The sequence below is a fragment of the Microtus oregoni genome, unplaced genomic scaffold (assembly GCF_018167655.1).
Source record: "Microtus oregoni isolate MIOR12 unplaced genomic scaffold, Mior012 000022F_ref0000154, whole genome shotgun sequence".
In the NCBI taxonomy this organism is placed as follows: domain Eukaryota; kingdom Metazoa; phylum Chordata; class Mammalia; order Rodentia; family Cricetidae; genus Microtus; species Microtus oregoni.
The window spans coordinates 16,468,886-16,491,359 of record NW_024543081.1 but is presented as its reverse complement, the minus strand read 5'-3'; the positions used below and the strand labels follow the sequence as shown (position 1 = coordinate 16,491,359).

Genomic DNA, 22,474 nt, shown 5'->3' with positions numbered 1-22,474 from the left:
ATCTAGTCAGTCAAAGCCAAGGGTTAGGGCCTGAAAGAACTAGTGGGGACCACTTGCAGTGCTCTCCCTCACTCGGCAGAGTGGTGCCATCCAGCTCATCTGCATGCAACAGTAACGCCCACACAGACAACTTTAGTTTCCAGGATGAATTCCCCGTGTTTACTTTTAACTTCAATATGACTAGCAATCCTTCAATTTATCTTTTTTTTTTAAAAAACATTTATTTATTTATTATGTATACAGTATTCTGTGTGTATGCCTGCAGGCCAGAAGAGGGCAACAGACCTCATTACAGATGGTTGTGAGCCACCATGTGGTTGCTGGGAATTGAACTCAGGACCTTTGGAAGAGCAGGCAGTGCTCTTAACCACTGAGCCATCTCTCCAGCTCCCTTCAATTTATCTTGCTTGCTGGTATTATTTACTTAGTTGGTTTTCTGTTTTGTTTTGGATAGGGTATCACGTAGCCTCGGTTGGTCTCAAGTTTGCTCTGTAGCTAAGGATAACCTTGAACTTATCCTCTGCCTCCATATCTGGAATGCTAAAATTAAAGGTGTATGCCAAAATGCCCAGTTTTTACAGTGCTGGAATCAAACCAAGGCTTTTGTATAAACTAGGCACACTCTGTACTGAGTCACACCGCATCCCTACAGATTGATAGTGATTTTCCGTTTTTTAATTGGCTTCATAAATCCAAAGGAAACTGGGTATCAGAACTCCTCAGCCATTGCAAATACATCATCATGGCTTGGTCATACACCTTCCAATAAAAAAGTACAATATAAATAAACATCACCTAGAATCTCCCGCTGTCTGCACTGACACTGGGCACACAGCATGGAGGTGTGCAGGCTGGACTCAGGCAACCTGCTGCTAACTGGTATCCAGCCATGCTGTCACTGTCATACTGGCCCTAGGCTCCGGTTACCAACTGTCACTCTGTAGCCCCCTCTCCTTGCCTTACAGTGGCTGTCCCCCAAAGCTTCAGTCTCCTCTACACCTAGAGACTGGCAGAGCCACCTCAGTCCCCAAACCGTCCACATACTGCCATATCTTGTCCTTAGCATCAGTAATATTCTCAAAGGTGACAAACCCAATTCCCCAGATGTCTGGGTTTCTCGTTTTCGATCACCAATGAAGAGATATGTCGTATCTTGAAACCTTCCGTCAGTGCTCTTTAGTGTTGAAACTCGGCCTTGTGCTAAAATCCTGAACTTGACCTGATGCTAAGGTGGCCCACTGCGCTGAGTCAGTCAGGACCCTGGGTGTGGGGAGTGGAGTGGGTGGAGACAGTAGGCACATAGGGCCACAGCCTAAGAGGCAAGTCTGCTAATGAGAGTTTAATTTTCATTATGCCTTCCTACCTAATATAAAACAAACTTTCTAAACTGTTTCCCACATTCATCACATTAAAAATGTCTTTCTTGAAAAATCTTTTTGATATGAATTAAGTATCTTTCAGATCCGTCATTCAATTGTGGTTTCTCTCCAACCCCAGTTACATGATGTTGAGTATGGGACACGCCGCTGCCAGCTTTACCACATTCCTGGCATTTATAGGGTTTCTCGGCAGCTTGAATTTTCTGATATTCCACTGAGGAAGCGCTGAGAGCTTTCCCACATTCAGTGCATCCCCGGGGTTTTTCATCACTCCGAATTGTCCACTGGAGAACAAGTTTTGCACTGTGGCTGAAGGCCCTGCCGTGTCTCTCTCCCATGGACAGATGGCTGGAGTCATAAACAAAATCCTGGTCACACTCAAACTCCAGTGGACTCTCTCCCATGTGAGTCCGCTGATGTTGAGTGAGGGCTGATCTCCGGCTGAAAGCCTTCCCGCAGAGTCCACATTCATAAGGCTTCTCTCCAGTGTGAACACGCTGGTGGAGGGTGAGCTGGGAGCTCTGGATGAAGGCCTTCCCGCACTCGGTGCACCGATAGGGCTTCTCCCCGGTATGCACTCTGCGGTGCTGCATCAGAGTGGAACTGCGGCTGAAGGCTTTGCCGCACTCGCTGCAGACATAGGGCTTCTCCCCAGTGTGAATCCGCACGTGCTCAGTGAGATGAGAATTGAAGCCAAAGGCTCTCCCGCACTCACCGCACACGTAGGGCTTCTCCCCGGTGTGAACCCTGTGGTGAAGGAAGAGGCTGGAGCTCTGGCTGAAGGCTTTCCCACACTGGGCGCACTTGTGGGGCTTCTCTCCCGTGTGAATCCTCTGGTGCTGAATGAGGCTTGCATTTCGACTGAACGCCTTTCCACACCAGCTGCAGCCGTGGGGCTTCTCTCCCGTGTGAATCCTCTGGTGCTGAGTCAGCTGGGGACTCTGGCTGAAGGCCTTCCCACAGTCACTGCACTTGTAAGGTTTCTCTCCGGTGTGGATTATACGATGCTGAATAAGACTGGAACTTCTGCTGAAGGCCTTCCCACATTCGTTACACCCGAAAGGCTTTTCTCCAGTGTGAATTCTCTGGTGCAGGCGGAGATAGGAATTGAGCCCAAAAGTTTTCCCACAGTCGTCACACTTGAATGGTTTGTTCCCAGTGTGAATTCGCTGGTGCAGAATGAGATTGGAGCTGTGGGTAAAGGACCGCCCACACGGGCCACATTCGTAAGGCTTCTCCCCGGTGTGACTTCTGCGATGCCGACTCAGGTCTGAGTTATATTTAAATGTTTTATTGCATATATCACATGTAAAGACTCTCTGTCCTGTTTTACTTCTTTGAATTGTAACAACACTTGGGCCTGGACTCAAGTGTCTATCAAAAGCAGATGTCTGGGCATTTTCTGGAAGTTCTTTCCTACACACTGGAGAGTCTTCTCTAGCAGCTCTCTTCAGACTCCGAGGAGAACTTCCTTGGTTCTCTTCTTCCTGACCTTTATGGTTGCAAGCTTCCTGGGATTCAGGTGTGTGTGAATTAGCCCTTGGGAATTTCTGTGATACTAATTCTGGTGTTTTTACTTCTTCAGAACATTTCTGGTTTAAAATGGATAGCTCCTTCTCAGTCTCAATCTCAGAATCTGTTAAACAAAAACCATGAATAAATTACTAGAGGTAACCTTTGTCAGCAGAAATCACAATTTGTTTGATGTTTCCATAAGCTATTATGCCCCAAGTGTGAAAACACATGCCTTTAATTCTGGCACTTGGGAAGAAGAGGCAGGTGGACCTCTGTGAGTTCAAGGCTGGTCTTATCTACATAGTGAGTTCCAGGACAGCCAGGGCTACATAGGATCCTGTCTCAAATAAATAAAAAAATAAAATAAAAATAAAGCTATTATGCAGAAGTCAGGCAATTTAGTAGGAAAATGTGATAGAATCCAGACATAAAGATGGCTGACAAACAAAATGAAGACAGTAATATTCATTAGTCACTAAACGAATTGCCAGTGTTAAATTAGTGAATTAATTTATTCAACAAATACAAGGCCAAGCATGTTCTAAATAAGGAATTTAACAAGGAAGACTAACACAGTCTCTGTTCTCAGGAAACTTATTTTCTATTTATAAAGACAGATATTGAAGTTTTGGGTTTTTTGAAACAGAGTTTTGCTGAATAGCTTATGACGGCTTGACATTCATGATTCTGCCACTGAATGCTGGTATTAAGTCACCTGCTACCATGCTAGCGTCAGCAAGTACATTTTTAAAAAGGAATGGATAAATCATGTAACATGGAAAAACATCATGGGCTCATCCTCAGTCTACATGGTAGAAAGTCCCAAGAGGAAGAGTGTACCAGAACTAAAGATGCCAGCCAGCAGTGCAGGTGCTGACACAAACGCTGGAGTTGAGAAAGTGCTGAGTCCAAGAATGAAAGTAAGAGCTCTCACAGGGGGGCGGGGTGGGGCTGGAGAGATGGCTCAGTGGTTAAGAGCATTATCTGCTCTTCCAGAGGACCTGAGTTCAATTCCCTGCAACCACATGGTGGCTCACAACCATCTGTAATGAGATCTGGTGCCCTCTTCTGGCTTTCAGGCATACATGCAGACAGAACACTGTATACATAATAAATAAAACAAATTTTAAAAAAATTCTCACCATACCAAGAGTAAAATGTGGATGACAGAGACAGGCACAGAAGGTATTACACAGAAGCTGAGAAGACTGGACTTAAGAACAGGTAGATGGCTGGGCAGTGGTGGCGCACGCCTTTAATCCCAGCACTCAGGAGGCAGAGGCAAGCGGATCTCTGTGAGTTCGAGGCCAGCCTGGTCTACAAGAGCTAGTTCCAGGACTGGCTCCAAAGCAACACAAAGAAACCCTGTCTCAAAATAAATAAAATTAAGTTAAACCTGAATTTAATTAGCTTAAAAAAATAGATTATATACCTTTAGTCCCCAAATTACTCGCTAAGAAGTTATCCAAGAATTAAAAGCCTTCCTTTGACTTCTGCAAGTATCCCATGAGTGCATTTGTATACAGACACACACACACACAGTAAAATAAAAAAAGTTTTAAAGGAATTTACCTCATGTGAATGTTCATGTGTGTGAAATGAATGAGCAAGGCAGTAACTGACATGCATTTCATAACTGTGGGGAGAAAGGACACATGTTCAAAACTCAGATGCCTGTCTAAACCAACCTCCACTCGTATAACAGAATACCTTTCCACACAGTAATGGAAGAACACATAATTAAAGGAGAGTCTATGATATATTATAAAAATGAGTAAGTTCCAAAATTTGACATACAGAATCAGCCAACTTTTACTGAGAGAAAAACACATGTATGTGCTATTTCTTCCTTAAATGTTTAGTGCAAACTGGTGAAGCCATCTGGGCTTGGCACTTTCTCTGAGGAAAGTTTTAATTACTGAGTCAAGACTGAAAATCGGGTGCAGTGCACTCAGCACTGGAGAGATGCAGGCAGGAGGACCAATAGTTCAAGGTTGGTTATTCTTGGCTATACAGCATGTTTGAGCCCACGAGACACTGCTCTTCAAAGTCAAAGAGGAGGGCCTGCCAGATGGTTTAGTCGGTAAAGGGCCTGCTGCCACATCTGAAAGTTTGAGTTTGGTCTCTGAAGCCTACCTATCAGAAGGAAAGAACCGACTTCAGCCAAGCTGTCTCTGACCTCTACACGCATACTGTGGTATAATCCACCCCATCTCTGTAACTTACAAACATCATATAAATATAAAACCTTAAACAAATTTTTTTTTAAAAAAGCAAAAAGAAGGCTGGAGAAGAAAGAAATGTTTTGGTGTTTTTGAGATTAGGTCTTGCTTACACAACCCAGGTTACTCAAGGTCAAGGCACTCTTCCTGCCTCAGCCTCCTGAGGACAAGACTGTATGCACACATCACTATGCTCAGAACAAAAGTTAGCCTAATGATTTTTCACTTATTTGTTTATATGTTGTCTTTTCCTGCATGTGCGCATGCGTCACCTTTGTGCCTGCTGTCCTGAGAGCTCAGGAGAGGGTGCCAGAGTCCCTGGAACTGGAGTTACTGGTGGGTGCTGGGAGCTGGACTTGGATCCTCTGCAAGAGCAGGAGGTGTCGTTAACTGATAAACCATCTCTCTAGGCCCCCATAATAATCTTTAACATTTATTTATTGTGTGTGTAGGTCGAAAAGACAACTTATGAAAGTCTATTTCCTCCTCCAATCATTTGGGCCCTATGGGACAAACTCAGGTCCTTGGGCTTGCCAGCATGTGCTTTTATCTGGTGAGCCAAATCCCTTAGGCCTGAAAAAACTCTTTTGAAAACGGTTCTTTAAAAAGCCAGTGCTGCCTTCTGTCGTAGCGCAGGTCCAGGTGGCCAATCCTGGTACTACGACTAGAGTCCCACAGTGGACAGTGATGACTGGTAGTGGAGGACAAAAACAGGGCTAGGTTACTTGGGAAACATCTAGAAGGAAAGTCAAGTATTGAGATTCTCTCCTTTGGGGGAACCACCACAAGCCAATCATGAACAAGTATGAGTGTGAGTTCATGTGTTGGACACCTGAACACTCCAGTTACAGATGTGTACCTGGGATGGTGGGGTTGGAGTGTAATCTAGACCCTTTCCTGGCTGCTGGAAAGGAATTTACGGGCCTAATCCTGCCCGTGACCTCCATCATTCATTGCCGCCAGATGGAAGTTATATGAACTAACTTTCACTGACAGCTGGAGCTGTTCTCCCAACTGTATCCCAGGCTCTATTTCTCTGCTTACATTATATGAGAAATGATAAACAACATTTCAATCATTGCTCCTAAAGAAGCCTCAAAAGCAAGCAAGCAAGTGAGCAAACAAACAAAAAAACCAACAACAACAAAAAAACAAAGCCTAGAAAAATCTTTCAAACATCAGACATCAGCTGAGTATCTACAATATATAAAAATTGCAGAAATTACACGTAAAAGCCCTGAGACAATCCACATATTAAATGAGTTAATGACCTGAATAGGTAGTTCTTAGAAAAAATAGAAATGGTATCAGGTATGGTGGTCAGCCCTGTTACCACAGCACTTAAGAAATGAAGACAGGAGGGGCTGGAGAGATGGCTCAGTGGTTAAGAGCATTGCCCGCTCTTCCAAAGGTTCTGAGTTCAATTCCCAGCAACCACATGGTGGCTCACAACCATCTGTAATGAGGTCTGGTGCCCTCTTCTGGCCTGAAGACATACACACAGACAGAATATTGTATACATAATAAATAAATAAATATAAAAAAAAAGAAATGAAGACAGGAGATCAAGGTTATTCTCAGTGACATGATTTTCATGACAAACTGGGCAACAACTCTGTCTCAAAAAAAAAAAAGTAAGAAGAAATGGCTACTATTTGAGAAGATGTCCAGCATCCTCAGACAACAGTGAAATCTAAACTGAACATACTTTGTTTTTTTTTTTTTTTTTTTTTTTTTTAAATATTTATTTATTTTTATTATGTATACAATATTCTGTCTGTGTATATGCCTGAAGGCCAGAAGAGGGCACCAGACCTCTTTACAGATGGTTGTGAGCCACCATGTGGTTGCTGGGAATTGAACTCAGGACCTTTGGAAGAGCAGGCAATGCTCTTAACCACTGAGCCATCTCTCCAGCCCCAACTGAACATACTTTGAAATTCCATCTCACTCCACAACAGCTGTCATCAGGAAGACAAGTAACTAATGCTAGGGAGAATTCGAGAGCAACCCTACACTGCTGTGGGAATGCAAATTGGTAAATTCAGTATGGAAATCAGTAGAGAGAACCTCCTCAAAAATACTAAGGATCTCTGTAAGTTTGAGGCCAACACGGTCTACAACAGAGTAAAAGTTTCAGGACAGCCAGCACTAAATAGACTCTGTCTCAAAAAACAAAACAAGCCAGGCGGTGGTGGCGCACGACTTTAATCCCAGCACTCGGGAGGCACAGGCTCCAAAACCACAGAGAAAGCCTGTCTCAAAAAAAAACCAAAAAACAAAACAAACAATAAAACCATTAAAAATAGATGCACATAAGGCCCAGCTATACCATTCTACGTCATATACTCTTGTCACAGTATTCTCAAAAGCTAGGAAATGGAGCCAGCCAAGATCTAACAGATAAATGGATAAAGAATGGATATATGTGGTATATATACACAATGGAATTTACTTTAGTTGTAAAGGAAAATGGATGGAACTAGAAATCATTGTGTTTGGTGAAATAAGCCACACACGGTGGCTCACAACCATCTGGAACTCAAGTACCGAGGAATCTGGTGCCCTCTTCCGGCCTCTGAAGGCACCAGGCATGCAATGGTGCATATCCATACATGCAGAGAAAATACACATAAAGTAAACCTTTTAAAAAATATTAATCTTCCCCCTATTTTCCGAGATATTAATAATTTCATTCATGCCCAAGAATTCACTGTGGCTACCATCCATAGTTCATAGTGCACTGGGGTAACCACACTTACTGTGGTCACCAAACTCATTACTGCAAACATAGAATATCAAGATCTACCCAAGGGGCTCAAACGTCTACTAGCTGCTGTGAGGTCTCATCAATCAGAAAAACCATTATTAATGCAGGATCCCCTTCCACCAAAGCAGTCACAGCTCTAGACTTCCCACAGAAGCAATCACAGCTCTGCAAATGCCCAAAAACTTCTCAGTTGTGGAATAGGATGCAAAAAGGAAAAAAAAAAAAAGGAGCAAAACAACTTAGGCTTCTCCAAATTAAGAGCTGCATGATGTCATCTTTTAGGAAGCGAGTAACTAGACACAAGAGCTCAATACCACGTTGCAATTCTCGCCCCACGCTGGTTCTAACCATCTACAACCTCACTCTTCTATAAGCCTGAAAGTTGAAACATTAATGATTTTCTCTGGCTTCCACATGTGTGCCCATGGGCAAGTACATTCACACACTCACACGCATGCAACACACACGTTTCTCTGTGTGGGTATACGCACGAGTGCAGATGCCTGAGGAGACCAGAAGCCTTAAGTCCTCTGGAGCTGGAATTACTGAGTTGTTTTTTGTTGTTGTTGTGTTTTTTTAGACAGGGTTTGTGTAGCTTTGGAGCCTGTCCTGGAACTTGCTCTGTAGACCAGGCTGGCCTTGAACTCAAAGAGATTCACCTGCCTCTGCCTCCCCAGTGCTGGGATTAAAGTGTATGCACCATCACCACTGGACTTCTCTCTGCTTCCTAAGGACACGATGTGACTGTGCCTCCTCCAGCTGTGAGCAGTAATACACCACTCCTGAAGTTGCTCACCTGTATTTTGTCACAGTAATTGCTACAATATTACAGAACATCTGCAATGCTGGTAGCTAAAAGGGTAGATACTTAACCCTACCTGTTGAAACAGCCTCCAGTTTTCTTTTGTGTACATGTTCATGTACATGCATGTGTGTATGTAAACTAGAGAGAGGATATTTTCCTTTAGGAGCTGACACCTTGTTTGTTGAGACAGGGAGCCTCAGTGGCCTGCAACTTGTGTAATAGGCTACACTGGCTGGCCAAGTAGCTCCAAGTGTGCTTGCCTCTGCCTCCCCAGCACCAAGATTACAAATGCATGTCTGCTTCTTTAATGTGCCTAGAGATCCAACTCAGGCCCTCACTCTTGAAATGTAAGCTACTTCCCCAGACCCCATCCCTCAACTAGGTTTTTCTTTCTTTTTCTTATTTATTATATATACAGTGTTCTGCCTGCATGTACACCTACACACCAGATGGCATCAGATCTCATTATAGATGGTTGAGAGCCACCATGTGGTTGCTGGTAATTAAACTCAGGACCTCTGGAAGAAGAGGCAGTGCTGTTAACCTCTGAGCCATCTCTCTAGCTGCCCCCCCCCCTTTTTTGAGACAGGGTCTCACGATGTAGCTTAGCTAGTATTCCTGTTTCTGCCTCCTGAATGCTGGGTTACAGTTGTGTGCCACCACTTTAGGCCACTTGACATAAGTTAGAGACTAGTTAGAAGACTTCTTTGGTTGCCTCTATTAGTGATTGTTTTATTTCTATAAGGAAATACCTGAAGTAAAGAACGTATAAAGGGAAAACCTAACTCATGATCCTGAAGGTTTTAGCTCAAGATGCATTGCTGTGGGCCTCGGGACAAGGTGGCCAGATGGCAATGGGGAAGGAAGTATTCAACAGAGTCAACTCTTACACTGTGAACCACAAGTAAGGGAGAACCAGCTATGGTCCATGTGGTTCCACTGGTCCCCAGTGACTTAACACATGAACACTGAGGGACACTTGACCAAACCACAGCATTGCCTGAATTCTGCAACTACTCCCCCAAAGTTCCTGCATCGAAGCCAATTTCACAACCCCTTTTTCCATCTCTGGGTGGCCAACTGTAGACCAGGCTGGCTTCACACTCAGATCTGCCTGCCCCTGCTTCCTGAGGGCTGGTATTAAAGTGTGTACTATTACCGCTCAGCTAAACTGGTAATTTTAAAACCTAGATTAAACCACCAGCACAAAACTTTACCATGTTCTTTGGAGTCTTCCTTTTGTGTTCACTCAGCTCTCATCCAAGTTTCTGCCATAGTCCTGAACCCCACTTAGCTGTGGGGCATTCTGTGTACCCTTAGGTCTGTCAGCAATAAAATCTCCATTTCCTGTTTTTTTTTTCTTGAGGGAGTATTCTTCAAAAGGGAAGACCAAACAAAAAACTAGAACAAAAATTATGGAGAAACAACAGAGATTCCTCCCCATATGCTAATAGAAAACACATAGAACCATAAATTCAGTGTTTAGTCTCTGAATCTCAAACGCTGAAGAAATCATGAGCTATTATTCCAGTATATGTGTCACACTGGGGTCCCTACACAATGGCCTATCCTTATTACCCAACTGCCACAGTTTAGGGCTTAGTCTTTTAAAAATATTTATTGTATGTGTATGTCAGGGAACACGTGGCATAGTAAACAGATGAGAATTGGGACAACCCCCAGGAGCTGGTTCTCTTCCTCCCTTACATGGGTCCTAATATCAAACTCAGGTTGCCAGGTTTGTGTGTCAAGTGCTTTTCCACTGGGCCATCTTGCTGGCCCAGGGTTCAGTCTTGATATTGTACACTGGATGGGCTTTGACAAAGCAATGACATGGATTCACCATGGCAGTGCCAACCAAGTGTTTGACGCTGTAAAACGTGGTGTTTCACCTAGTTCCTTCCAACTCTTTCTTAAACTTTTTTTAATATTTATTTATTGATTGATTGATTGTGTATACAATATTCTTTCTGCGTGTATGCCTGAAGGCCAGAAGAACCACCATGTGGTTGCTGGGAATTGAACTCAGGACCTTTGGAAGAGCAGGCAATGCTCTTAACCACTGAGCCATCTCTCCAGCCCCCCTTCCAACTCTTTCACTGCTTCCTGGCAATCACCGTTTTACCATCCCTAGTTGTTTTGCTTTTTAAGGAAAAAGAGTTGATATAAGATCTCATGTTGCTGGGCAACATGCTTTTAATTCAGCACTCAGGAGGCAGAGCAAGAGTGTCTCTGTGTTTTCTGGGTTCAAGGTCAGCTTGGTCTACAGGGTGAATTCAAGGACATTCAGAGCTCCACAGAGAGGCCCTGTCTCAAAAATCAAAAACAAACAAACAAACAAACAAATCTCATGTTTTTTATGCTAGCCTTGAATTGCTATGTAGCCCAGAATGATTCTTAAGTCCTGATCCTCCTGCCTCTACTTTCCTAGTGTTAGGACAACATGTGTGGCTGTATAGTTTTGCCTTAAGAATGTCATAGAAGGTGCTGGAGAGATGGCTCAGTGGTCAAAAGCACTGGTTACTCTATCAAAGGGTTAGGTTCCCAGCAGTCAAGTGGTGGCTCATAACCATTTGTAACTCCAGTTCCAGAGGACCCAGTGCCCTCTTCTGGCCTCTAAGGGTATTGAATAAATGTACTGAACAGACATTCATGCAATTAAAACACCCATAAACATAAAAATAAGATCTTCAGCTGCGAGGTGGTGGTAAACACCTTTAATCCCAGTACATGGGAGGCAGAGACAGGCGAATCTCTGTAAGGTCAACCTGGTCTACACAGAGTTCCAAGAAAATCAAGGCCACGAAGAAAGATCCTGGAGAGATGGCTCAGAGGCTAAAAGCGCTGGATACTTTTCAGAGGTCCTGAGTTCAATTCCTAGCAACCACATGGTGGCTCACAACCATTAATAATAAGATCTGGTGTCTGTTGCTGGTATGTAGATATACACAGACAGAACACTGTATACATAATAAATAAGATTCTACTTAAAAAGAGAGAGATAGGGCTAGAGAGGTGGCTCAGAGGTTAAGAGCACTGACTGCTCTACCAGAGTCCTGAGTTCAATTCCCAGCAACCACATGGTGGCTCACAGCCATTTGTAATGAGATCTGGTGCCCTCTACCGGACTATAGGATATATGTAGGCAGACTACTGTATATATAATAAATAAATAAATTTTTTAAAAAAAGAGAGAGAGATAGAGACAGCGTTTCTCCAACTACCACGTCAGGACAAAAGGAGATTATCATCCATAACTGAGATCATCCTGACTTGATACTCTCAGCCTACAAAACAGGGATAAAGTAATTTTGTTGGTTAAGCAGTTAGTTATAGCAGCAGAGTATGAGCAAACCAGGACTGCTGCAAGCCAGGACTGTTGGTTTTTTGTAATTTTTTAAAACTGGTATGTAGACATCTAGTATTTGTTGATGACTATTCTTTCTCCATTGTATCCTCTGTTCCCTTATCAAAGGTCAGTTGATATTTATGTAGTCCTCTATACCTGTATTGTCCGTGCTGCTCCAATGATTGTGGATCATTTATCTTTGCCAATACCCCACTGCCTTGGTAATTAAAGCTTTGTAGTTAAGTCTTGAAATCAGGTAGTATGATGGGTTCAGCTCTTCTGCTTCAGTAACGAGCTATTTGGAGTCTTTTCCTTTGCCATATGAATATTGAAATACTTGTTGATAGCCACCAAATAACATATCCTGCTGACAGTTTTATTTGGATTGTACTGAATCTATAGATCAAGTTGGAAAAAGTTAACATCTTGACAATATTCTTCTATACATAAACATAGATTATTCTTCATTTATTTCCTCTTCTGGTATGTTTTTAATAGGCTTTGGTATTTTTCCACTCAGATTTTGAATCTATTAGGTAAGCACATTTTGAATGTGCTATGAATTTCATCTTTGGAGTGCTTATATAATTTAACAGTTTTTCTTTTTTAAAAGATGGGGGGCCAGGCATAGTGGTGCATACCTTTAATCCTAGAACTTGGGAGGCAAGGGAAGGTCTCTCTGTGAGTTTGAAGTCAGTCTGATCTAGTGAATTCCAGGGTAGCCAGAGCTACGTAGTGAGACCCTGTCTAAGAAAAAGAAAGAAAGAGAAAGGTGGGGAGCATGCTGCTTGCAAGCCTTGGTTCTCTCCTTCTACTGTCTAGATCCTGGGGAGCATATTCAGGTTGTCAGGCTTGGCAAGGTTCTTTATCTGCTGAACCACCTTGCCTGTCTTTATGTTATTTTACCTTAAACTGCACTTGGCCAGGCATGAGGACACACACACACACTTAAAGCACTCAGGAAGCAGAAGCAGGGGGATTCTCTGTGAATCTGAGGCCAGCCTGGTCTACACAGGACGTCTAGGCCAGCTGTGGCTACAGAGAAGAGTGTCTCAAGCTCTCTTTCAAACAGGAAGCAACAGCAACAAGAGTCAACAAAATCAAAATTCACCAGCAGGTGTTCATTTCAGGCACAAAGAGATCAGCTGACTTACATATTCTGTGCCATGAAACTTTGTACTTACCAGTTCCTGGAGTTGTTTTGTAAATAACTCCCAAGAACAGGAGGGAGAATCAAGAGAGGCCTATTCCCACACAGTTCTTTTTATACACAGTTAAATTATTTTCTTGAGAATTATTCCATCTGTGGTCATAAGCGATACCTGTGTGCAGTTTGCTTTTCTTGTATCATCTCTAATTTTGCCAGTAAGGTGACACTGGCCTCGCAGCCACCACCTGCTTTTACTTTTCTCTCCTTAAAGAGTGTAGAGAATTGCTATCATTTCTTGTTTATCAGATCACAATGGAACTCTCTTGAAACAGGCACATTATTAAAATACATGTCTCCTCAGATGTTCTTTTCTTTTTGTGGAGTTTTGGGAGATTGTCTTTCAAGGAATTGGTTCATTTCATATTATCAAATCTTTGAGTGAAGAACTGTTCATACCATCCGTTTATTATTCTTTAAATGTTCATGAGATGTAGCTGTAATGATGATCTCTTTCAGTCTTTTAAAGATGTATTTATGTATCTTTACGTATATGGGTACTTTGTATGTGTATCTGCACACTAGAAAAGGGCGTTGGGCCGAGCAGTGGTGGCACATGCCTTTAATCTCAGCACTCGGGAGGCAGAGGCAGGAGGGTTCTCTGTGAGTTCGAGGCCAGCCTGGTCTACCAAGTGAGTTCCAGGACAGGCTCCAAAGCTACAGAGAAACCCTGTCTTGAAAAAAAAAAAAAAAACAAAATGAAACAAAAAAGGCATTGGATCCCATGGGGTTACAGTTATAGACAGTTGTGAGCTGCCATATGGGTACTGGGATTTGAACTCTGAAAGAGCAGCCAGTGAACCTTTAATCCGCCTCCTTTGTCTCCACCACCATCTGGCTAGCACAGAGTTTTTGTTTTGTTTTGTTTTTAACATTTTAATAGCTAAAGTTTAGGCTGAAAATACTCATTCAACCCACCACCGCAAGCCTTATGGTCCTTGAGGATTGGAGGTAATTCTAATGATACATTATTTTTCTTTTAGGAGGGGAGTTTGATACCTACAGGATTTCTTATTTCAGATTTCAAAATAAGCTGGGATTTCCACATAAACCCTTTTAATGCCTGTTCCTAATATTTTACCACCCTGGGCTTTACACACGGAGTCAGAGATGTCAGCCCAGACGGACAGCCATGATTTTGCTAATCCAGTACACTGTCCAGGAAATAAAGAAGGATCACTAGCGTCTGTCGTCCCACCCCTACAAGCCTTTGTTATTCTAGGGTCTGGGGAGGCTAAGGGAATTTCTGTAGCTTGTAGTACTCACGAAAGGGCGGGTCGCTAACAGCTATAGAATTAACTATAGCCCACTGGGAGGTCCCCAATCAGAGGTGCCGCTCTCCTCAGGCTCCAAGAGTACTGGCTGCCCAGGTTATGCCTTTTGAGGTTTCCAACCCCCTCCCATATTTTCCAGATGAGGGAAATCGCTGATCCCTGTTTATAGGTAGAGGAAGCTGCTAGAGTCTTGGCTCTGGATATAACCATATCTACCTAAGACAATACTACCAATATTACCTAATACAAAGTTCACCAAAGAGCATTTATTCTTTGCTTCATAAAGTTTTTTAAAGTAGGCTGGTCATATCTGAAGACACAACATTCCAGGCAAAGCCTTGGTAACATAATCATCTTTGCTAACTATATCCCAGATTAGTGAACGAAGAGCTTAATGCAAAACAGAAAAGTGCTTCAAATCTGAGGGGAACCCACCCTGTAACTGGAGGAAGGTCAGTAGTGCCTTTGTCATTACTCAAGATCACACGGTCTCCCACAGATGGGAAAGGCTGAATAAAGCACGTGAGAAGATCAAATCTCACAGAAATCCATTTGGGACCTTTCAAAGTCCAACACAAGAATGAGTGGAGTTCAAGTTAACATGGTTTCTAGAAAAGGGATCAGTTAACTGAGCAGGGAACAAAAGGATGGAAGAACAATGGAAGAAAGCCCCTACAGAGGTAAAACCACCTGGGAGTATGCATCTGCCTACCCCAAAACAGTGAAGGACTCAGCCTCGCCAATGCAACGCCCACTGACTGCCCCCAGGTCCCCTCCAAAGAGAAACTGTATAGAAAAGCAAACTGTGGATCAGAGAGACATGGCCACGAGATCTTTCTGGAATACTCCTGTTTTTGTCTTAAATTGTTTATCACCTCTTCCCCCAAGTCTACTCAGTTCTACTTCAGCTTGTTAAGCCACATAACACTCTCATCTTTTTTATACAAGGAACTACACGTTTACTACATCAATTTCTATAGAAAGCACTGCTCTCATTGCATTCCACACATGTTGGCAAGTGGAATTTTAACTTAGTGCAAAGTATTTTAAAATTTCTGAGATTGCCTTTGGACCATATATTGTTGAGTCACGTGGAGTGGTGCCCACCTGCGATCCCAGGAGTCTGAAGCAGGAACTAGAGAGAGGCCAAGCTGACCTGTATACGAGTGTCTCAAAAGGAAGAATATTTTCCTGCCTTCCAGTTTCTGTTAAAAGGCAATCAGATGTGAGTGAAAGAGCAGCAGTGAGCAGGTCCCAGCAATATGCTCAGGACCAGGGGAGGGGAGAGGACCACAGCACAGGCAGACCTCACTTTCTGTGAGCTGTGCTCCACAGACAGACTGACTAGGGCACTGGGATTCTCCTTCCTTGGGTCAGCTAGGCAGTGGGCAAATTGTTTTTCTGGAGGGTAGCAGTGTTGGGTCCTTTATAATACTGTATAATGAAATTTAAAGTTGTGTATGTATACACATGCACCCACATATATATTCTTTATGGCTAAAATAAAGGATAGTAGGATGCTATAAAAGAAAAGGGAATGGAGAAATAAGAAGTATTCAAAAAGGAAATAAGTGCAAAACCTAGAGGCATGGTGGTTAAGTCCAGAACTTGGGAGCTGTAGGTAGAAGGATCAAGAGGTTAAGGCCAGATTCAAATGCACAGTAAGTCTGAAGCCCTCCTGGGCTGCATGAGAGCCTGTGTCAAAACAAAAACAAGAAGTCAGGTGTCGTGGTGCACTTGGGAAGCAGACACATGTGGATCTCTGTGAGTTCAAGGCCAGTTTGGTCCACACGGTGAGTTCTAGGACAGCTAGGGCTACATAGAGAGACCCTGGCTCAAGTCAAAATAGAAAACAAGCTAAAAAACAGAACAAAACCACAAGAAAGTAACAACAACAACGTTATTATCTACTAAATACTGCACTATGGCGAGGGGTGCAGCTCAGTGGCAGAGTGCTTGCCTAGCATGAAAGAGTCTCTAGGTTCTATCCTCAACACTGGAGCATAAGTGGAGAGGAAGGGATGGAAGCAAGAAAAGAGTTAAATTAAAGATGAACACAAAAATTAAAAGATAAAATGGATAGAAAATGGGACCCAACTGTGTGCTATCTGGAAGACAGATACTTTAAATATAAAGTGAAATTAACTAGATGGAAAAGATACTCCATGCTAACAGAAACAGAAAGAAGGGGGTAGCTACTATGCTCGTAGCACCCAAAATGTATCTCTTATCTCATAAATGAGAACAAATCAGTAACAGACACCGAATAAATCCAAGGGAAAGTAAACTTTACATCCTTAGATATTCTTAGCAACTGAAAAAAATAAACAAGTAAACAACAACAACAACAACAACAAAAAAAACAAGACACCCTGGGGAAAATATGAGTCACAGCATTAGCTTCGTCAACTTAAATGACATCGCACAATCCTGTAACTACAGAACACCAACAATTCCCATCTCTTTACATGGATATCATGGTTTCAATGAGAAATGTCTCCCACAGGCTGATGTATCTGAATACTTGGTCCCTAGATGGTGGTACTCTTTGGGCGTTTGGAGGCTATGGTGCCTTGCTGAAAGACTTCCGTCCCCATCCATGGTTCTTTTTATCACCTCCTTTTGCAGATGAAATATGATCAGGCTGTGTCCCGACTGCCAGGCTGGCCTCACCTCCTGCTGCTGCCATGACTCTCCCCGCACCTCTGAACTCCAAGCCAAACTAAACAAATCCCTTTCTCTTCTAAGTAGCTTTTTGCCGGGTGATCACAGGTACGGAAGAGTTACTACTACACAGAGTATGCTTACCAAGAGGCCTGGAAGTCCTAAGACATCTAGCAAATATAAGAATGAAACCATACAGAGAGTTATGCTCCTTGACCACAGTGGAATTACACAATAAACTAAGAACAATAAGATAGGGCTAGGGAGATGGCTCAGAGGTTAAGAGCACTGGCTGCTCTTCCAGAGGTCCTGAGTTCAATTCCCAGCAACCACATGGTGGCTCACAGCCATCTGTAATGAGATCTGGTGCCCTCTTCTGGCCAGCAAGCATACAGACAGACAGAACACTGTATACATAATAAATAAATAAATCTTTAAAATAAATAAAATTAAAAAAAAAAAAGAAAATTACCTGTCCAAATAGTGATTGGGCCACAGAATTGTTTAAAAAAAAAAAAAAGCTAATATGGCCTATGGAAAATTCTTGAAATGTACCTAAGCCTGATGGTGCAGGTCTATAATGAGGTTAGATCACAAACTTAAAACTTAAAATCAGCTGAAACTATAAAGTGAGCTCAAAGCCAGCATGAGCATCTAAGACCCTGTCTCAAAATAAGACACAAAAAGGGCTCGGGGGGGGGGGGGCTGGAGAGATGGCTCAGTGGTTAAGAGCATTGCCTGCTCTTCCAAGGGTCCCGAGTTCAATTCCCGGCAACCACATGGTGGCTCACAACCATCTGTAAAGAGGTCTGGTTCCCTCTTCTGGCCTGCAGACATGCACACAGACAGAATATTGTATACACAATAAATAAAAAAATAAATAAATAAATAAATAAAAAAGGGCTCAGGATATAGCTCATTGGTAGGGCACTTGCCTATCATGCATGCATTCATTATCCAGCACTCACATGTGTGCATGCATACATGTGTGTACACACACACGAGGACAGACCAGAGAGATATATCAGTAGTTAAGAGCACATACTGATCTCCAGAGGACCTGAGTTTGGTACCCAGTACTCATATCTGGCAGCCTGCAATGCCTCTGTCTCCTAGAGATCTGATGCTTCTGACCTCTGCAGCCACCTGAACTAAAGTATACACATACCTCAACATAGACGTACATGCATACACAACAGTAGTATTTGTAAAACATGAACTATATTTAAGGTTGTACTTTCATAAAGCCTTGCTTTAGACATCTTTAAAAAGGAAAATTAAAAATCAATGATCTAAGCTCCCAATTTTAGAAAAGATAGGCTTCATGCAGCCAATTTCAAATCTGTAAATACTTGAGATAATAAAAATAGTTTTAAAAGAGCCTAAGTGAATCACTCAAAAATGATGATGCATTCATGTTTGGGAAAAGGACCAACTACTAATAAAGGGCAAAGAATTGATGTGATTAACTTTATGAAATAGAGTAACAGCAAACGTGAGGACACGCCTGATGAAGTACAATCCACTCTGACAGTGAGGAACAGAGCATGTACAAAACAGGACAGAGAGGAACAAGGAGAAGAGCAGACAACAGAATGAGCCCCAGCAGTAGCTGAGAGTCAAAATACTTAGAGCTGACAATGAAAATAGTCAATAAAATAAAGATTCAAAGGGCTAGGTGTGGTTGCACATGCCTATAATATAATCCTAGCACTTGAGAAGCAGAGGCAGGAGGATGAGGATTTCAAGGCCATCCTTCTTGAACACAGCAAGTTCAAAGCTTCCTACCTGAGGAGGCTGAGGCAAGGGGAAGGGAGGAAGGGATCTCTAAGGGACATTTTAAAGAGCGCTAAAGGGAGGAGTGGTGGTGGTACACAAGCCGGGTCTAAAGAACAAATTCCAGGACAGGCTCCAAAGCTACACAGAGAAACCCTGTCTCGAAAAACTAAAACAGAAAACAAAACAAAACTGTTAATGATCGGGGCTGGAGAGATGGCTCAGTGGTTAAGAGCATTGCCTGCTCTTCCAAAGGTCCTGAGTTCAATTCCCGGCAACCACATGGTGGCTCACAACCATCTGGAATGAGGTCTGGTGCCCTCTTCTGGCCTACAGACATACACACAGACAGAATATTGTATACATAATAAATAAATAAATAAATATTTAAAAAAAAACTGTTAATGATCTAAGCGTGGTGGTATATGCTTTTAGTTCCAGCTACTATGGAGGCCGAGGCTCCAGAAGGGATGACTTGATCCAAGTGTTTGAGACACGCTTGAGAAACACAAAAAGGCCTAGTCTCAAGAACAAGGAAGTATTGCTGACCAACACTGAGGACTGAAGAGGAAGAGATGAAGGAGGAAGGAGCATGATACAGAACCTGGAGCAAGTAAGAGAAGAGAAAGTATATCCTACAAAAAAGTTCATGAAGGTGTGTAAAAGAACAAATCACGTTAGGACCAGAAACTACAATACTAGTTTTGGTTTTTTCTTTTTGAGACGGGGTTTCTCTGTGTAATAGCCCTGTAACTAGCTCTGTAGACCAAGCTGGCCCCAAACTCACAGAGATCCAATCCACCTGCCTCTGCCTCCCAAAAGCTGAGATTAAAGGCGTGTGCCACCATCATCTTCCCCCCATTTTTTTTAGGCAAAGCAAATGGCCTGGCAAAGGAAAACCTGTCAAGCACATGCATGCAAGCGCTGTCTTCCCTTAGAGAGGGTGACTGCATACCATCACCATATCTGCCTTCACTTCTAGCCCTCCCTCCAGCTACCAAAGCCAGGGCTCTGGGAGGCCATTCCTGAGACCAGCCTCTAGCTTAGCTCACCTGTCTGGCAACTTCTTAAGACTTCTGCTTCTTCAGGCCCCAGAAGATCCAGGACCCACAGCTCCTCCTCTTGCTCCAGCTGGGAGATCAGCTCTGGCTTAGGGACTGGAAATCCTGTTAAGGATAAGGACCCTGGATGAGCTGCTGCAGCCTCGGGGGCTGGAGCAGGACCCTGCCTGCTGGGTCCTGCACACCAGATAGAGAACATTCTGCCTGCATGGGCACACTGGTCAGGGGAGACCAAGGGGCAAAGAGTTCAAATGCCTAAGAATTCCTATTGTTAGACAGGGAAAGGGATGACACCCTGAGGTTATTGGAAAATCGTCACTAGAACTAGGCAGACTGGTCCCTGGGGACAAGAGCAGGATCCTCTTTCCTTTGGGAATCAAAGGGCCAAATCAGCCCCAATGTCCCTTAGAGACTCCCCACTGTGAGCCAGGGCTCCAGGGCACTTCTCACCCAGTGAGGCCATGTTCCCATAGTTCTCCAACATCACATCCCGGTAGAGCGCCCGCTCCTGGGGGCCCAGCTGCTGCCCTTCTGCCCTGGAGAAGTACACAGCCACATCCTGGAAGGTCAGAGGCATCTCTCCCTGGAATGACAATATGCTGCACCAGGGGTGTGGCTTCTTGATTTCTCATGGGGTAGCAGAGTTGCGACCAAGGGACCAGGCAAGGACCGATAGGACACAGAGGGCTATCCCTGCATCCTAGTCCTTTTCAGCTTCATTATCGGCTGGCCTCACAGCTCTAGAGGAGACGGCTTGTGACCAGGGCAGGAGGGAGAAAGAGTAACTCACCGGAGCCCCCGAGCAGGACTTGGCAGCCATCTGGCCCGTGAACCACCTTGGAATCCGTAGCAGGCAGGAGGCAGCCCCGGCCTGAGGCCTCTCCAACTTACACTCGGGAAAAGAAAACAGACAAACTCGGCCCCATTCAGCTGGGGCAGTGGACAGACGGTCAAGAGGAAGACGACAGACCTTGCTCCTGAAGTGGCCTTCTGGGGTGTACTGAAGCCGTGAGAGCCAGCGTGTGACCTGTCCCGTGCTGCTATCCAAACTGAGAACTGCCCCAAGCACGGTGCAAGCTGGCAGCTCCAGCCATGCACCACGACACCAAGGATGGGCGCATAGCACCGCCTCAGCCTTAGAGGGCCAGCCTGGAAAAGGCTCTGGACCTCACCGCGACAGGCCTCCCAGGGTTGCGGGTGTGAGAGGACACGAAACAGGCGGCGAGGACCAGCTCTTGGCAAAACCTAAAGGCCATCGTCCTTCACATCCATGCCTCCCAAAGCCGCGTTGCCCGCAGCGGCTTGTCCCTCCCACCGGTCTTCCCGTTGCTGGGTGGTCCGTCTGGCTGGGACCGCTGCCTCCTCCACTATCCCTCCTCCCAGGTGTCGCAGCATCATCAGCGCCCTTGGCCAGAAGCTAAGGCAGCCAGCTGGAGACCCGCCGAGTCCCTCGGCTCGGCGAGGTCTTTCCACGACTCGACCGACGCCCTTACACCTGCCTGCCGGCTGTCCGTGCCCACCTGCAAAGCGACAGGACCGCGGCAGCCTCACCTCGGGCAGGGCGCTCTGGACCAGCAACCCACCCACAACGGGCCCGGCCCGCGCTGAGGGGCAAGCAAACTGCCGCCTGGGGGCGGAACAGCCAAGCTGCGCAGGCGCGCGCGGCGAAGGCGGCCGCGCACTTCCGGTGCTTCTTTAGGGTCTCAGAGCGCGGCGCCCCTACGCTGGGGCTGGGCGGAGCTGTGGGGATGTTCACCACTCTCCTGCCAGTGCTAGCCAAATATGCTCTGTAGACTCCACTAGTAGGATCTGCACTACGCTGCTTTTCCTTATTGTCATAAACTAAATCACAAGTAAAGCGCAGGTTAAGTAACTAACGCCTAGGCTGGGTGTTTGTGGCCGGCCTGTAATCCCAGGGTTTGGGAAACTGAGGCAAGAGGATTACGAATTCCAGGCCAGCATGAAATATATTGCAAGACCTTGTTTCGAAAAGGCCACACAAGCCGAGCTTAATCCCAGCACTTGAGAGGCAGAGGCAGGAGGATCTCTGTGAGTTTGAGACCAGCCTGGTCTACATAGTGAGTTCCAGGACAGCCAGGACTATGAGAGAGACCCTGGACAGAGAGACAGAAACACGAAACACAGAGACACAAAGAGAGACACAGACAGAGAATGAGGGAGGGGAGGGGAGTGGGGAGAGAACTTGGTAAAACAAAGGAGGCAGAGTTCGCTGGGACGAAGAAAGATTTTTCAAGTTAAAGACTATCTTTTGCCCAAAGTATTTTTCACACCGCACACAAACTGAGCCAGTGGAAATTAGACAGCTAGTATTTCTAGCTGCTGAGCCATCTCCCCAGCCCTCAAATTTATTGTGACAGTATAATTTTTTTTAATGTGAACATTGTTGGAGAATCAGTCCTGATGTATTCTCAGTTGTACCTATAATCTTAAT

At 44.4% G+C, this 22,474-nt stretch overlaps 1 protein-coding gene across 2 annotated transcripts; it reads right to left on the bottom strand.

Annotated features, from left to right (window-relative positions):
* Positions 1–1,313: 1,313 nt before the first annotated feature.
* Positions 1,314–21,642, bottom strand: Znf251 (zinc finger protein 251). Of its 2 annotated transcripts, none has more exons than XM_041672165.1 (4): positions 20,813–21,642; positions 20,473–20,605; positions 20,014–20,127; positions 1,314–3,015 (listed from the first exon to the last, which is right to left on the bottom strand). In XM_041672165.1, the coding sequence occupies exons 1-4, from the start codon at positions 20,840–20,842 to the stop codon at positions 1,409–1,411; spliced, it is 1,884 nt and encodes a 627-aa protein (XP_041528099.1). In that variant the 5' UTR covers positions 20,843–21,642; the 3' UTR covers positions 1,314–1,408. The 2 variants fall into 2 exon arrangements, with proteins under 2 accessions (XP_041528099.1, XP_041528100.1); XM_041672166.1 differs by having other exon boundaries at positions 21,543–21,624.
* Positions 21,643–22,474: the final 832 nt, after the last annotated feature.

What these genes read in the sequence shown, in the direction of transcription:
- Znf251 (XM_041672165.1), bottom strand. Translation starts at nt 20,842, where the DNA reads ATGGCTGCCAAGTCCTGCTCGGGGGCTCCG. An exon ending in AGTCCTGCTCGGGGGCTCCG is followed by an intron (nt 20,606 to 20,812) that starts GTGAGTTACTCT and finishes TTGTCATTCCAG; the next exon opens with GGAGAGATGCCTCTGACCTT. An exon ending in CTTAAGAAGTTGCCAGACAG is followed by an intron (nt 3,016 to 20,013) that starts GTGAGCTAAGCT and finishes TTTGTTTAACAG; the next exon opens with ATTCTGAGATTGAGACTGAG.